This window comes from Lactuca saligna, chromosome 4 (genome assembly GCF_052625555.1).
Source record: "Lactuca saligna cultivar CGN05327 chromosome 4, ASM5262555v1, whole genome shotgun sequence".
Lineage (NCBI taxonomy): Eukaryota > Viridiplantae > Streptophyta > Magnoliopsida > Asterales > Asteraceae > Lactuca > Lactuca saligna.
Genome location: NC_136420.1, coordinates 293,737,043 through 293,754,716, shown reverse-complemented (window position 1 = coordinate 293,754,716; position 17,674 = coordinate 293,737,043). Strand labels below are relative to the sequence as shown.

Sequence of the window (17,674 nt, the reverse complement as noted above, 5' to 3'; positions counted from 1 at the left end):
GTGTTAACGGTTCTAACAGATTTTTACGATAAAACTGATTGGTTCAATCCATTTCATACATAGACAAAAATCTATTTTTTAACTAGGGATTAACATCAAAACCGGGTACCCGCTTTTGAAATCGGAACTGCTTCGGAACTGTCGGTTTTGGAATGGGAACCACCTTAAGCGGTTCCGGTACCGATTCCTAAAGTTATGGAACCGCCTTAAGTGGTTCCAGTTCTCGTTTTTTCGGAACCGCTACCCGCTAGGTACCTGCCGGAACCGGTTTATATATATATATATATATATATATATATATATATATATATATATATACATACACACACACATTATTTCATATAAATATGTGTGTTACTTAGACCGATTTAGAATATATTGGTCCGATTTTGTTCGAATTGATTTGATTTGGATCGAACTAAATTGCGGTTTTATCGACAAAAGGTAACAAAATTAATGTAACCGGGTTACCCGCTCCTGGAACCGGAACCGCCGGTTCCGGGACTGGTTCCAAACATTTAAGAACTGCCTAGAGCGGTTCTGGTTCTGATTCTAACTTTCGAGGAACCACCGGTTCCGGTTCTCGCCAAATGAGACGGATACCCGCCTATGGACATCCCTATTTTTAACTGTAATTTTATCTTTACGGTTTACGGTCCAACCGATTCAACCGATAGTCCGATCTATCGGATCGACACGGGTTTATAAGACATTGCTTTGGAGGTAGTGATTGCTTTCTTATCGTAGTGAAACATACAAAGGCCTAAAAAGTTAAACTAATAAAAAACCAGGATAAGTTTTAAAGATAAAAAAAATCAAAGCCCTATTTAAGCAATTTCACAAAAAATCTCTTCATCATAAAGCCTTCAGTTCGCAAATTTCCCCAATTTTATACGCAAATCGCCTGTCCAGAAACTCCATCGGAGCCCTTGTCCCTGGTAAGATACTAAGCTTCCCTTCATCTATCTACGTATATTTTCTAAATATGTTTATCATTGTTTCGATTTTTTTTCCTAATACGATTCCTCCCTTCCATGTCTCGATCTGGAACTTTCTTGATTTCTTTTTTTGCGTACAATTAGTGTTGAATCTTCGAAGAAATTGATTTCCCGATTAGAGATCAAAAGACTTGACTGAATTATCAGATAATCGTTGGTTGCTTATCGATGTTATTTTACTTGCATTTAGTGTTTCTAGTTATCGGTGATTATCATCGGTGATTAAAGGTGCTGTTCTCAATAAATAATAAACTTTCTGTAAATAAAATGAAGATTTGTTTTTTAAATGTCTTGTGAATTCGTATTTTATAAAAAAGATAGACAATTAGACATATAATATAACCTTGGATTTAGAGATTGAAACCTAATGCTGGTATTTAATGTTTTTTCTGTTTAATTCGTTCTTTCTTTCTAGAATATGTTGATTCTAAAGACTTAATACTATATATAATATGTATTATTGGATGTGTATTTATCATCTTTTCTATTAGAATAGATGTGAATTTAGTAGATTCTTTCACTCTAGATTCAAAAGCAGTTAAATAATACTTGCTCTTTTTTTGAACTTATAAGTTATAAGCTTTTCATCATATTATATATGTTATCTTCTTTCAAATTATCTTAATCTCAATAGCTTTACAGACAACAAATCATATCACACAAGACTATAACACTCAAATTCCTTCAACAGTTATATCAAGATCATCAGGTATTACATCTTTCCCTCTTCTGTTTGTGATTTACCATGCTTTGTTCATAGTTTCATTTTACTCATGAACCTGTTTTTTGGATTCCGGTGGAATCTGATGGAACTGGAATTGTCGATTCCATTCCATGGAATGTTTGGGTTTCAAAGTGAATGGAATTCAATTCTGAGTTCCATATTTCATGGATTGCACCAGGAATTCAATTTCATTCTTCTTTTTTCATCATAAAACCAAAATTACCCTTTTACCCTTCCATTTGAATTTTATTACTTTTATATTCTTACAGGTACTTAATAACATTTCTTAAACTACAATTTACATCATGGAGCTAAATTCCATCAAAGACGCATTCGATCGCGTTACAAAAAAGCAAAAACTCTCAACCTCCAAATCACAAGAAACAATCCAACAAATCACCCAAGAAATCAACCACGCGATATCACAAATCCAATCAACGACTCCATCCACCAAATCAATCCTCAATGAACTCCAATCAAAACTAAAACAAATCTCTCCACTCACTCAACTCGAATCCACACAAAAAGACCTCAACATCGCCTTCAGCAAATACACAAAACTCCTCGAGAAACAATTCAACCCCGACATCTCCAAATCCTACCGCCACGTCGACTTCGACCTCCACACTGTCAACCAAATCATCGCCGCACATTTATACCGCGAAGGACTGTTCGAAATCGGCGATTGTTTCATTACCGAATCAAACGAGAAAACCCTAACCGACAGAAAGACTCACTTCCTCGAAATGTATAAGATCCTTGACGCCATGAAAACGCGCGATCTCGTTCCTGCTTTATGCTGGGCCACCAATAATCATGAAACACTGCTAAAAAACGGATCCGACATCGAACTGAAGCTCCACCGGCTCCAGTTCATGGAGATTCTCCAGAGCGGACGGCGCGACGCCGCGCTAAAATACGCGCGGTCGCACTTCGCGCCGTTCGCAGAGCGTCACCTCCCAGAGATTCAAAAGCTAATGGCGTGTCTTCTCTGGGCGGGGAAGCTCGAATCCTCGCCGTACTCCGAGTTTCTCTCGCCTTCGCACTGGGCGAAACTCGGAGACGAATTAGCGTTACAGTACTGTAACCTAATCGGCGAGTCGCACCATTGTCCGCTCAGCGCGACAGTGGCTGCAGGCGTTCAGGGTTTACCGACGCTATTGAAATTGATGAATGTGATGACGGGGAAGAAGCAGGAGTGGCAAACGATGAAGCAGTTGCCCGTGCCGGTGGATTTGGATCAAGAGTTTCAGTTTCACTCGATATTTGTGTGTCCCGTGAGTAGGGATCAAGCGGGGGAGGATAATCCTCCGATGTTGATGTCTTGTGGGCATGTGCTTTGCAGACAGTCGATTACAAAGTTGTCGAAGAATAATAGTACGCGGCCTTTTAAGTGCCCGTACTGCCCGACCGAGGTGGAGGTTGGGCAGTGTAGGCAGTTGTACTTTTAGCGTGCATTAGGAGTTGTACGTTTGTGGTGGTGAGGTGGTATCTGTCTATCTATCTGACTGTCTGTCCGTCTTCTCGCACATTTCCTTTGTTCTTTGAATTATGTGTTTGTGGGATGTTATTGGACTGGTTAAGTTGTAGAAAACTGTTGGTATGGTGGTGTACTTTTTATTTATTTATTTAAATTGCATCATGTGAATAGAAATTCTTTCCATTTGTGGTAAAAAATGTCTGGTTTTAGAAAAATAATGTTGTAATAACATGTATAATGGTTTCGGGTAGAATTTCTTTTCACTTCACAATTTATTAGGATTGCGTTTTGAGACTTTGACAAGAGTAAACCATTAAACCACAAGAGATCTCAATAGTGATTTATACACGAAACATTGAGGTCATACGTTAAGAGTTACGAAAAATCCGAAATATGAGATAAATTTTGTTATTTATCAATTTGTAGTAAATAAAAAGAATTTGGTTTATTTATTATTTTTATTTTTATATCAAAAAAGTTACATAAAGTGTTTTATTTAAGTTGTAATGGTTTGTGTTTGGCTGCTCTTGCTTTTGTTATATTGAATTGTTACGAAAGATCCAGAGTATGAGATAAATTTTGTTATTTATCAAATATAGTAAATAAAAAAATTTTGTTTTTTTGTTTTTTTTTATATCAAAGAAATTAAATAAAGTGGTTTATTTACATTGTTATGGTTTGTGTTTGGCTGTTCTTGGTTTTGTTATATTAAATGGTAATGGTTTGGCTTAATGTGTTTGGCAAAATGTTTGTAGTAGTATTGGATTGTAATTATATTACCTTAGAATGCATTATTAACATAGTTGTATTTAACACACAACTATTGGATATTCGACCCGGTCCATATACAATTTAATGATCGTATATATTTTTAGGAATGAAAATCAATATGATTACGAGAAAATGTCTAATTTCATGATACGAGAGTTGTAATTGGTTATACATATTCTCTCTCCCGTAAGTTTGTAACCAATCCCCCCTCTCTCATATCGTTGACACTCTCACCTTTCTCACTCAACGTAAACCCTAGCCATGGTAATCACCCTGATGAGAAAAGAAACCCCCAAAAAGCTTTTGGAATAACGAATATCAAAGCGTACGTTCCAATCCTAGATTTAGATTAGTACAACTTAAAATGTGATGCTTGATGTGAGATCTTTGAAACAAAGTGCATGCATTTCAATGTGTTGGATCACCTTACCAACACCAACCCTAACAATCATGATCAAACATGGACAAAACTTGATTCGTTGTTGAAACTTTGTATTTATGGAACGATTATCAAAATTTTACTTCTAATGATGGTCAAGAAAGGTCTTACATCTAGCTATGCAATTGATACTAGTAGGATCTCAGTGGGATCCCACAGACCTAGAAAAAATAGAAGTCGGGAACGTCAAGCCTGAGAATCTCACCGATTTCACTGAGATTAGGCTGAGAATCTCACCGAGATTTGGTTTGGATGGTAACTTTCTAACAAACTTCGCTTATTTCTATTTGATTTCACAATTTCGTTTCCTGTCTTCTTGAGTTAACAGTTAACATCTAAGACCCTCCACATCGGGTCTTTAATTTAATTAATTTTTTTTTTGCAATGCTACTAAGATATACTGATTACCACATAGGACTTCATCTTTCTATATTTGAAAGAATTACAAGTTTTTTATTTTTTATTTTTATTTTTTTTATAATATTATTTTAATCTAACAATCATATGTGGCATTCTTTTGCAAGGTGTTAAACTTGCACCTGTGTGGATGCTCTAATGGTTTTGAGTTTGATTTACGGTTGTTTACTTGATTTCTAAAAGGCTACAACAATACACAATGATGTTATTTACTCGAATAACTTACTAGGTTGGTTGACTTTTGTAATTATCCCTGATTTTGACTTTGGTGATCCAACTTTAAACTTGATTGAGGAATCTTGCACTAACCACTCAAGACCAAGTCTGGTACCACATTGAATAATTCTTCCTCCACCGTGCATAAACGCCAACATCGGGGATTTAACCATTGCGGAGATCGCAACAATGGCTGAAACCCCCAATAAAGGAATAGTCAACCAACCTTCACCCCCCCTTTGTGGCCGTATTGGTGTTCCCCCCTCCTTAGGCTCACCGTACATAGTGGATCCATCCACATAACAATCAAGGGCTTCTGTGTAAGAACCTAAAATTTAGAGTGAAAGGTTGTATCGATCAGATACACTTCAACTATAATTAACGAAGAACAAACTAACTAAACAAAGATCTGTCACACCCCCAAACCGGAACGACGGAAACGTTCGGGAGCGGATGACTTCATGTGGTAACGTAACAAATGAATACATAGTAAAGAAAGCAATACAACCATCATATATATAATTGAAAGTTTACATTATTTAAAAGAGTACACGTTCAAAACCAATTACAATATGATGTCAAAATATGAAATTGAACTAGTGCCACAGTGTTCCTGATAGGTTTTGAGCATTCTAACACTTCCTAAGTGTACATGCAACCCTAATAACCTTGGATCTATGTTTGTCTAATTATCATGCAAAGTTGAATTCCAAGGTTATATTCCTATCTAGCATACACGGGGAACAATTTTAACTTGAATCATAGATAGAATAACTTACCTTGTTGTTGTTTGTGTTCCTTGAAACCTTGTGAGCCTAGCACCCCAAGTGTGATGCCTCAAATGCTTCACACAACACCAAATGCTCTTGGAAGAACTTATGAGAGAACACACACTTCTTGAAATCGGCCAAGCCCTCTTGTTTCCTTGGTGTAACCAATTTTGGTGGAGAACATGTTTCTTATATAGTGTTGACACATCTAGGGTTAAACCCTAATGTGTCATGACTCTTCATTTCCATGACCCATGGGTTTGTAACTCCCATGGAGCATCCATGGAGCATCCTATGGGTGGAACCCAACTTGATAATCCATGGAGCCTCTTAGCCCACTATACAAGATATGGATGATTTACATAATCAACCCATATATTTAATTAGTTATCTTTTGATCACATAATTAATTCTAAATTAATTCTTGATCAAACTAATCAAATAATATTATTAATATATTAGAACTTATAATATATTAATAATCTCCAAGTGTTATTTCTCTCATTTAGTCTATCCAATTGCATGGTGCCATGCAACCCAAATGGACCATGCCGGGTCGGGTCAAGTACATACCAGAAATAGTTATGGACTTAGACACCTTATCCAACAGTCTCCCACTTGGATAAGTCTAATAACTATTACTGCAAGTATGACTTCAGGAACCGATCGACAATTGTAGCTCTTTTCAAGGTTTCTCGGAACTGAGAAGATGATGATACGCCATTTAAGATAAGTGATCATATAATCCTCTGTTCTAGATATCAGTCGGACAAATACATGGAACAATGTCTTACTTATTATCCAACAGTTTGTTTCCCGATTTTCGATTTGTTTGACAAAGAACTTCATTGAACACATCAACTTAGTTCTGACCGGGCCTGGCACATAGGTCAAAACAAAATCAACGAGGGGCCCATATATCAGCTTCTAATCCAAGAAGGAACAGATAAACTTCGACTCATATGTTTGTTCTACCACTCATTGAATTACACACAAGAGCGCGATTTATAACATCGAGTTACCAATGCGTTTTTCGTACAATCAATGCATAACCAACTTGTAAGTAACAAATCATATCTCTAGGTTTGAAGACTTATATGATATTACCGTCTCACGATCAGTCGAGATAGAATTCCATGAAGTGATTCCAGTGAGCATGGGTTGAGTCCAATGCTCAGAACTTATGAGCACTCATGATTGCTGTAGCCTTGTCCAAGACCTCTACAACCAAACATGACAGTCTTGATTCATACCTACTTCCGACATATGACCGACTGTGGAGGTTTGAATAATATGTTATACCAAACAAAAATTATTCTGGAAGTCAAAACATGCAAAAGAAATATAGTAAACGATCGACAAGAGATAGTAACACTTTACTCATAAATAAAACACTTTTATTCATCATCAGATGTCAATTACACTTTACAAATTTCGAGGTTATCTAACTACTAAATCTAATACCATCCTTCAGCCCTATGCTCCGAGCATGCTGGAGATGCTTAATCCGAGTCAGTTCCTTCGTGAGGGGATCTGCCGGATTCTCATCTGATGAGACCCTCTTTGCCACGAGGAGTCCTTCTTCGATCCGATGTCTGATGAAATGGTATTTTCTGTCAATGTGTCTGGATCTCCCGTGATCCCTTGGTTCCTTGGCTAAGGCAACAACACTTTCACTATCACAGAAAATTTCCATTGGCTCTTTAATAGCTGGTACAACTCCAAGGTCTCCAATGAAGTTCCTCAGCCATAACGCCTCCTTTGCCACCTCGCTAGCTGCAATATACTCTGATTCACAAGTAGAATCTGCCACTGTCTCTTGCTTGGAACTCTTCCAAGAAATTGCTCCTCCATTTAGGGTAAAGACCCAGCCCGACTGAGAGCGGAAGTTATCCCTATCAGTCTGGAAGCTAGCATCACTATACCCTACAACTCTCAAGTCATCACTCCCACCGAGGGTAAGGACCCAGTCCTTAGTCCTTCGTAGGTACTTGAGAATATTCTTTACCGCAGTCCAGTGTGCCTTGCCAGGGTTCCCCTGAAACCTTCTAACCATGCTCAGGGCAAAAGCTACATCAGGTCGAGTACACGTCATAGCATACATGATCGATCCTACAGCCGAAGCATAAGGTACTCGACTCATTTGTGCTATCTCAGCCTCAGTGCTAGGGCTTTGTGTCTTACTCAGTTTGGCGTTACTCTGGATGGGCAACTCTCCTTTCTTGGAGTCTTGCATTCTGAATCTCTTCAGCACCTTATCCAAGTAGGTACTTTGACTAAGTCCAGTTAGTCTTTTACTCCGATCTCTCAAGATCCTTATCCCTAAAATATATGCAGCTTCACCAAGGTCCTTCATAGCGAAACACTTTCCAAGCCAGGACTTTACTTCCTGCAGGGTTGGAATGTCGTTTCCTATGAGTAGCATGTCATCCACATACAATACCAAAAAGCTAACTATACTCCCACTAGCCTTGACATACACACAAGATTCATCTTCACTCCTAGAAAAGCCAAATTCCTTGACCTTTTCATCAAAGCAAAGATTCCATCTGCGAGGTGCTTGCTTTAATCCATAGATGGATTTCTCAAGCTTACACACTCTATTAGGGTACTCGTTGCTGACAAAACCCTCTGGCTGACTCATGTAAACATCTTCAGCCAACTTTCCATTAAGGAAAGCGGTTTTGACATCCATTTGCCAAATTTCATAGTCATGAAATGCGGCTATGGCTAACAGAACCCGAATAGACTTAATCTTGGCTACCGGAGAAAAGGTCTCATCATAATCCACTCCAGGAATTTGAGAGAAGCCCTTTGCAACCAGTCTAGCCTTATAAGTGTGTACTTTACCATCCATGTCGGTCTTCTTCTTGAAGACCCATTTGCACCCTACAGTCTTACGACCTGGTACATTCTCAACCAAGTTCCAAACTTGATTGTCATACATGGATTGTATCTCGCTATCCATAGCCTCTTTCCATTTAGCAGACTCGGGGCCTGCCATGGCTTCCTCGTAGCTGTTAGGGTCATCTTGACTTACTAGTGTCCCATCACTAATAAGTGTCTCACCTTCTGCAGTAATATGGAATCCATAGTAATGCTCAGGTGCACTCCTAACTCTCGTGGAACGCCTCAGAGGCACAGATTCGTCAATTGGCTCAACAGGAGTTTCCTCCTCAAGTTGAGGGCTAGAGTTTGAAGTTCCATCACCACTTGACTCTTGAATTTCTTCAAGATCAATTTGCCTCCCACTGTCTCCTTGGCTTATAAACTCTCTTTCTTGAAAGACTCATCTTCTTGCTACAAAGACCACATTGTCACTAGGTCTGTAGAAGAGGTAACCAAAGGATTGCTGTGGGTAGCCGATGAAAATACACCTCTCGCTTCGAGGTTCGAGCTTATCATGAGTCTCGAGTCTCACGAAAGCCTCGCAACCCCAAATCTTGATGTGGTCTAGTTTAGGTACTTTACCAGTCCACATCTCGTGAGGAGTTTTGGCAACTTTCTTTGTAGGGACTAGATTAAGGATATGGGCGGCAGTCTCTAAGGCATACCCCCAGAATGAGATTGGTAGCGAAGCTCGACTCATCATGGAACGAACCATGTCCAACAAGGTTCGATTACGCCTCTCAGCCACACCATTCAACTGCGGTGTCCTGGGAGGTGTCAATTGTGAGACAATCCCACATTCCCTTAGATAGTCGAGGAACTCTGAACTAAGATGCTCACCACCTCGATCGGATCGAAGCATCTTAATGTTCCTTCCCAATTGATTCTCGACTTCCTATTTAAATTCCTTAAACTTCTCGAAAGTCTTTGACTTATGCTTGATTAAGTAGACATATCCATATATACTGTAATCATCAGTAAAAGTCAAATAATAACGATTAGCATCCCTTGTGGCATGTTTAAATGGTCCACACACATCCGTGTGTATAAGGTCCAACAAACCTTCACCTCTTTCACACGAGCCTGTGAAGGGTGACTTTGTCATTTTTCCAAGTAAGCATGATTCGCAACTATCATCTGACTTTAGGTCAAACGGTTCCAAGACTCCATCCTTTTGGAGTTGGCCTATGCGTTTCTTGCTTATATGTCGAAGACAACAATGCCATAATGATGCTTTATCCAAGGTATTATTATTAGTAGAATCAACACACAAAACATTATTTCCTAAGTTATCTACAACAGACACAACTTCATACACACCATCACAAGGTAATGCTTTAAAATAAAGAACATTATTAAAGAAAGCATTAATCGAACCAACTTCATTATCAAATGAAAAGGTGAAACCTTGTTTGTACAATGCATGAAAGGAAATAATATTTCTTGCCATTCCTGGCGAGTAACAACACTTATTCAAATCTAAACTAAACCCACTACTTAGCGATAAAGTATAAACTCCAATCTTGGTGACAGGTGAAACTTTCCTGTTCCCCATGATCAAGTTTATTTTTCCTTGCTCCACATTCTCACTTCTTCTTAGTCCCTGCAAGTCACAACAAATGTGAATACCACAACCGATATCAAGGACCCAAGATTTCCAATGGGGTGAGTTATTAGAAATGATAGTGTAAATACCTGCATGGTTGGGTTTAACTTTCGCATCCTTCACATCCTGCTGGTACTTTGGGCAGTTTCGCTTCCAATGTGATTTTTCATGGCAATAGAAGCATTCAGCCTCTTTTGGGTCAGATGAAGGAGTAATGAAACCTTTCTTGGTTCCACTTGAAGAAGAGCCATCAAGGGTCCGAGCCTTGGTACCCTTCGAAGATCTCTTTCTCTTCCTCCCTCGACTTTTCCCGATTGCCAAAACTGGAGTTGAGTTTGGAGTAGGAGTGATAGCAACTGTCTTCCCCTTAAGACCTGATTATGCAGTTTTGAGAAGTCCCTGAAGTTTGCTGAGTGTGACCTCTTCCTTATTCATGTGATATGTCATGTAGAATTGATCATAGCACGATGGTAAGGAGCGCAAAATTATATCTATTGCAAGCTCCTCAGGGAAGTTCACATTAAGCTTCAACAATCGATCCACATACCTTTGCATTTTTTGCATGTGGCTCGTGACGGAATCCCCGTCCTTCATCATGGTTGTTATCATGGAGCAGATGATTTCGTACCTCTCTTGTCGTGCACTTTGATGGTATCTTTCCATCAAATCTTGGTGCATTTCATAAGGGTAGAAATCCTCATAGGATTTTTGGAGTTCTGCTGTCATTGTGGCCATCATGATGCATGCTACTTTCGTAGCATCCCTTTCATGTGCCTGAAAGTCAGCGATTTCCTGAGGAGTTGCAGTGATCTCATCAATCTCCTTAAGCTCCTTGTCAAGGACATATTCTTTGTCCTCGTAGTGGGTAATCATCCTGATGTTTCTGATCCATTCATTGAAGTTGGATCCATCAAAGGTGACTTTCCCACACAGACTCATAAGAGTAAAGGAGCCATTAGGATTCGAGCCAAAAGTATTATTTGAAGACATCTGAAAGAGGAGAACAAGTTTAGTATAGATTTAAGAGAGTCCTTAATAAAACACCCACATGTAATATTAAGGCTAGGATCCAATCACAATATAATATAACTTAGAAGAGGTATGCCGTAATCTAAGCTATACCATATTTGAAAGGTAGGTGAATGACGATTCACCAATTTCCACCACGAAAACCGAAATATTAGATATTAGGTTTTATGATTGGTTCTTAGAAATTCCTAGATTCTTTGAGATTCAATGAACTTTTCAAAGGCATGTTTCAATCTCGAGAGTGCCCTCTAAGTTTTGTGACTGGGATACCGAGGATCACAAAACGAGGTGTGAAGTAACCATGCAAATCACTTGGTACCCTTAAAGTTTATCACTCAATCGATGTGCCGGTAAACCACACACGCTCCACCGATACTATAATAAACCTTAAGTCACCCTTTACCTACCTTGTTAAGTCCACGTTAGTGTGCTCGTTAACCACACACGCTCCAGCAACGACTTAGACAAAGTGTAAAGTGTAATTTCATGGATTAGCACCTTACTCACATTTTCCTAAAGTAACTAATATTGGCAATTTAATAAACATTTAGTTACTTTATAATATTCATCATACTTTAAATGAGAATTTATAAGTCCTTGTCTTACCCGTTCGGCTAACGACCCTCCACCAGTCAAGTAAGCGGTGGGTGAGAGTAGACACCCATTAAGTCACCATTTTATAGGCAACAACCTTATACCCACCTTATAGACCGACTTCGTGAATGAGGCGTACTAGCGGTAAGACGACTTTATTCTTATACATGTATATATAATTATTAAATCATCATAATATAAGTATAAGGGTTGAATTTTAACTTTTAAAATTCTAGGGGTTGGAACTAAAGTTTTAACTTAACTTTACTTGTTCCAAAACTTGAGGGCAAGTTTTGTAACTTTCAAAACTTTTCATTTCTTGTAACTTATGAGTTTAATAGAGTAATAAAAAATGAAGACTCTTCATTTTTCTAACTCTTGTGTTCTTTTAATGGTTTTAATTCAAGTGTGACTCTTGGTTTTCCATAACTTGAGGACAAGTTATGGACTCCATTAAAACACATTATGATCAAGAATTAATCTACCACATAGGTTACAAATAATTCCTATGATCATCTAAAACATCATAAGAACAAGAACATGAATATGAACACAATCAAAAATTACATTTAAAACTTTGTAATTTTGATAAATAGTTGTTGTGAATGAATTAGAAAGAATATTACACCATCAAAACAAGTTTTCAAGTACCAAAACAGTTTAGGGTAATGTTTCTAGTCCATTTCCAGCAACTAAAATCGAAATTCTGCAATCAGTCGATCCTACTCGCCGAGTGCATGAATTTACTTGCCGAGTTGGTTGAAGATACACGTGAACTCGCCGAGTCCCCCCTATAGACTCGACGAGTCCACTCGTAGACAGCAAGATTTTTGACTTTTTTTCAACTTTTTAAGCACAAATAAAAAGCAAAAAAGCCTAGGCTCTGATACCACTGATGGGTTTTGAGCATTCTAACACTTCCTAAGTGTACATGCAACCCTAATAACCTTGGATCTATGTTTGTCTAATTATCATGCAAAGTTGAATTCCAAGGTTATATTCCTATCTAGCATACATGGGGAACAATTTTAACTTGAATAATAGATAGAATAACTTACCTTGTTGTTGTTTGTGTTCCTTGAAACCTTGTGAGCCTAGTACCCCAAGTGTGATGCCTCAAATGCTTCACACAATACCAAATGCTCTTGGAAGAACTTATGAGTGAACACACACTTCTTGAAATCGGCCAAGCCCTCTTGTTTCCTTGGTGTAACCGATTTTGGTGGAGAACATGTTTCTTATATAGTGTTGACACATCTAGGGTTAAACCCTAATGTGTCATGACTCTTCATTTCCATGACCCATGGGTTTGTAACTCCCATGGAGCATCGATGGAGCATCCTATGGGTGGAACCCAACTTGATAATCCATGGAGCCTCTTAGCCCACTATACAAGATATGGATGATTTACATAATCAACCCATATATTTAATTAGTTATCTTTTGATCACATAATTAATTCTAAATTAATTCTTGATCAAACTAATCAAATAATATTATTAATATATTAGAACTTATAATATATTAATAATCTCCAAGTGTTATTTCTCTCATTTAGTCTATCCAATTGCATGGTGCCATGCAACCCAAATGGACCATGCCGGGTCGGGTCAAGTACATACCAGAAATAGTTATGGACTTAGACACCTTATCCAACAGTTCCTTCTTTAAAAGCTGTTTAGTACTTGTAATTACCGAGTCCCTGGGACATACAAGTAGTTTTGAAAGAGTAGATCAGCGTTTAAGCTGGTGAGTTTCATAAGCATTTAATGATAGTATTTGTATGAAAATGAAATGGTTCGTTTTTATTCGTTAGTCTCTAGAAAATCCCATATTTCCTACTGGTATAAATGTAGCCTTAAATCAAGACCAATATATGTAAAAAAAGTTGATGTTTTTCCATCTACGAGTAGTGATTAGAAGTTGCAAACTTATATCACAATTGGGTTTTTCATGCATAAAATAAATGAACTTATGTAAGTATAAAACCTCCATTATATCTGAAAACCCCCGTAAATCAATGTGTTTTTAATACTCTATGTGAGTTTTATAACCATGCTATTGACAAGGAATGCCTATACACAACGTTCTTCAGGCGTTGGAATGTTCTGATGTTTGTCACCCCAAATGGTGTACTGTAGCTAACAGTCAGGGCGCGGTGTTGTCAAGCCCGTATAGATCTATACACAAACACCATGCTCCTCCTCCAAGGGATTCTGGTATATAATACAGGACTTGAAATGTGTACTCGTGCGTACGTGAAGTTTAATGTCTCACAAAACTTAGTATAAAACAGATTTACGTGTGAAAATGTTCGTTTGTTATTGTATATGAAAGTAGCTTCTTGAAATAGTATTTCCATGTATGTAAAAGTCCGTAGTATTCTCGTAAAACTATACCTATTATAGTTTCCTAAAAGTGTGTTTCGTTTGTATAACAAACCCTTAGTGAAAATGCTCACTTGTTATGAAAAGTGTAGTTTTTGTAGTGCCAAAACCGACACACATAAATATAGTATAAGCAAAGTGTCTGATTTGTATAAATACATAAATCAATTTCTTATTTCAAAAGATAAAATGTTGTCGTGGTATAATTTACATATGAGAGTTTCCCTATAATAGTTATAAATCACATATGATTCCGTTGATAAAACGCGTATAATGAAGTTTATATAACACACAATAATAATCGAGTGTGTTACTTGTATTCCCCCCTTAAAAGCATATAAAAGTACTCATAAAACATTTAAAAGTGTGAATTATAGGGGTATGAACTCACTTGAAAGATTGGAGGAGGCGGGATGAAAACCGGACAGAATTTTGACTCGAGAAAGCGGATTTTCTCGGGATTCTTGGGAATCTCGGGAGCACAAACGACCTTCGGGACTTGAGCAAAGTGATCGGGGCTTCGGGTTAGTACGGGCACGGAAAAAGAGGCAAGAACGCAATAGAAATGAGAGAAATGGAGCCCTTTCTTCGAAACCCTCGCATCCCTTTTATGGGGGCTGGGAACCGCCTCGGTACGCTGGACGTATGCGGGTACGCTGGGCGTACGCGTACGTCACGCATGACCGGATCCTCGACTGCCTCGGAGCTCGGATGGGACGGGGCATAGCCTCGCATAGGGCGCGACGTGGACGATCCGAGGCCAAGGCCTCGAGTACGCTGGGCGTAACCGTGTACGCTGGGCGTACTCGCGTGACTCAGCCTTCGGATAATACCGAAGATTTCAATAAAAAATATATATTTAATATTTAATAAACTTCAAAAATTCATATCTTCTTCATACGAACTCTGTTTTCGATGTTCTTTATATCCACGCGTAGGTGAGACCATACTCTACAACTTTCGTTTAGATCCCGTCGGCAAATTTTGAAATTATTTTTATTATTTATTTTTAAAAGGTCGCGGTAAGAAAATTTCTTTAAAAATTCATAACTTCATTATCTGACGTCTGTTTTTGCTAGAATTTTTACCGTTGAAAAACCATTGTCGAGACCTTCGATTCTCGTTTAGGTCATTCCGGCCAAAAGTCGCTCGATCTCCGATTCGAGTTTTTAGCTGTCCGTTGCTAAGCCGAACTTGGAAAATTCCTAACTTTCTTATACGAAGTCGGATTTGGGCATTCTTTTTATGTACGATCACGGTTTAATGACATCTAACACAATAGGTAATTTAATTAGTGATTTTTGGATATTTTATTTTCGAAGTTAATTTTATTATAACGAACGTGGTTACAATACTTGACTTTTTAGGTCGTTTACATATAGTTGAAATATCGGGTTGTCACAAGATCAAACAGAAAAATAAAGAGCACAAGTAATCACAAAGATGTCTTTCACCAAGAAAGGGATGTTATCACAAAGAGAACGAAGGTCACAAAGATGGCCACCAAGACATGAATTAGGGTTTCACCCTAATGTTGAATATATACTGTAACGCCCGTAGATCCGGACTAGTCAAATTAGAGACGATAAGCATCAAAAATGACTTTTTGATGGAAGATTATTTAGAGGGATTAATCTTAACCAAGTTTTAGTATATGTCACAAGTTTTCCGTGCATATAAAGAACGCCAAAATCCGAGTTATAACGAAGAAGTTATGACCTGTCAAAGTTTTGCGACAGAACCGACACGACCCAGCGTGACCAAGCGAGATAAATAGTGAATTTAAGGTAGATAGATATCTATCCTTAGTGATCTAAATTAGAATTGAAGATCTCATGGATAGTAGTGCAACGACGGAAAGACGGACGGAATCGGAGTTCAGATAAAGGAGTTATGAATTTCGAACAAAGTTTTCCTGTCCCGGCCTACTAAAAATATTATATAAGTAATATACTTATAATATATTAAAAATAAAGTCAAAATTAGCCAATGGAGTCTAAACGAGAGTTGTAGAGCATAATCTCACCTTCGCGGCGATATAAAGAACGTCGAAAACGGAGTTCGTATACGAAAGTTATGAATTTCTGAAGTTCGGGGCGCGAAACCCCAAAACTGTCAGAGACCACGATGTGGCAAGCAGTGCCACGACGTGGCAAGTGTCCTGACACCTCCGGGAGTCCCCCAGATGCAACTTGGGATGACGCATGCAGTGACGATCAAGCCCACGACGTGGCAAAAGGATCCCATGACGTGGCAAGGGCCAAAATTGCCCTATAAATAGATTTGAAGGGCCATCCGTTTAGGGTTGCTATTTTCTCTCTTCTCTCTCCCATTTTGCCTCGATTTGCGTGCCAGAAATACCCCGAAGCCCCAGTAATATTCCCGAGTCCCGAAGCAAGTCCCGATATCCCGAAGATCCCGAGAAGTGCGGTTTCCGAGCCGAAGCTCTGCCCGCGAGAAGTTCGATTTTTGTAGAGATGTTCCAGATCTGCTGCGGATTACTACTTTTGCAAGCCATAGTGCTGTCTGATCATCTTCTGATCAAGTGAGTGTATACTACCTTTCATAAACACGATAATAATACAAGTATGGTTTGAGTGTATTAAGTTTATTGTTGTTTATATGTGTGAGTGTATAGTTACTTTCTTCTAACACATAAGTATTAAGTATTTGCTACGATATACGTGCTATGTGTATAATATAAAGTTGTTTATATGTGTGAGTGTATAGTTACTTTCTTCTAACACGTAAGTATTAAGTATTTGCTACGATATACGTGCTATGTGTATAATATAAAGTTGTTTATATGGGTGAGTGTATAGTCCCTTTCATAAACACGATTATAATACAAGTATTGTTTGAATGTACTAAGTATATGTTTTGGGTGAGTGTGTGGTCACTTTCTTCTAACACATAAATATTAAGTATTTGTTTTGAAATACCTGCTATGTGTTTATATATTGTTTGCTTATTTGAGATGAGTATGAAACGGATGAACTATATAGGTTTTAATGAGTTAAACTATATGTATATTTTGTATCTACGAATATGTTGGGTAGGACATGGGTAGATGAGATCTGTGAGTATGAATCAGATCAAGAGGTTAGTTTTAGATCCGTGAGTATGGATTAGATAAAGAGATTGGATTTAGATCCGAGAGTATGGAATAGGAAAAGAGATAAACTTGTTATTAATCCTGGAGTATGGATTAAGACATAGTAAATTGTCCCTAGTCCGGGAGTATGGATTGGGTACAGTTTAGATCCGGGAGTATGGATTAGAACAGGATTTAGGTATAGTAAATTGTTCCTAGTCCGGGAGTATGGATTGGGCACAGTTTTAGATCCGGGAGTA

At 38.2% G+C, this 17,674-nt stretch overlaps 1 protein-coding gene across 2 annotated transcripts; it reads left to right on the top strand.

Annotated features, from left to right (window-relative positions):
• The first annotated feature begins 833 nt into the window (after positions 1-833).
• LOC145043811 (protein RMD5 homolog) lies at positions 834-3,385 on the top strand. Of its 2 annotated transcripts, none has more exons than XM_078992569.1 (3): positions 834-938; positions 1,641-1,707; positions 1,992-3,385. In XM_078992569.1, exon 3 carries the CDS (start codon positions 2,028-2,030, stop codon positions 3,171-3,173), a length of 1,146 nt encoding a protein of 381 aa, XP_078848695.1. In that variant the 5' UTR covers positions 834-938; positions 1,641-1,707; positions 1,992-2,027; the 3' UTR covers positions 3,174-3,385. The 2 variants fall into 2 exon arrangements, with proteins under 2 accessions (XP_078848695.1, XP_078848696.1); XM_078992570.1 differs by having other exon boundaries at positions 850-938; positions 1,633-1,707.
• Positions 3,386-17,674: the final 14,289 nt, after the last annotated feature.

What these genes read in the sequence shown, in the direction of transcription:
- LOC145043811 (XM_078992569.1), top strand. Translation starts at nt 2,028, where the DNA reads ATGGAGCTAAATTCCATCAAAGACGCATTCGATCGCGTTACAAAAAAG.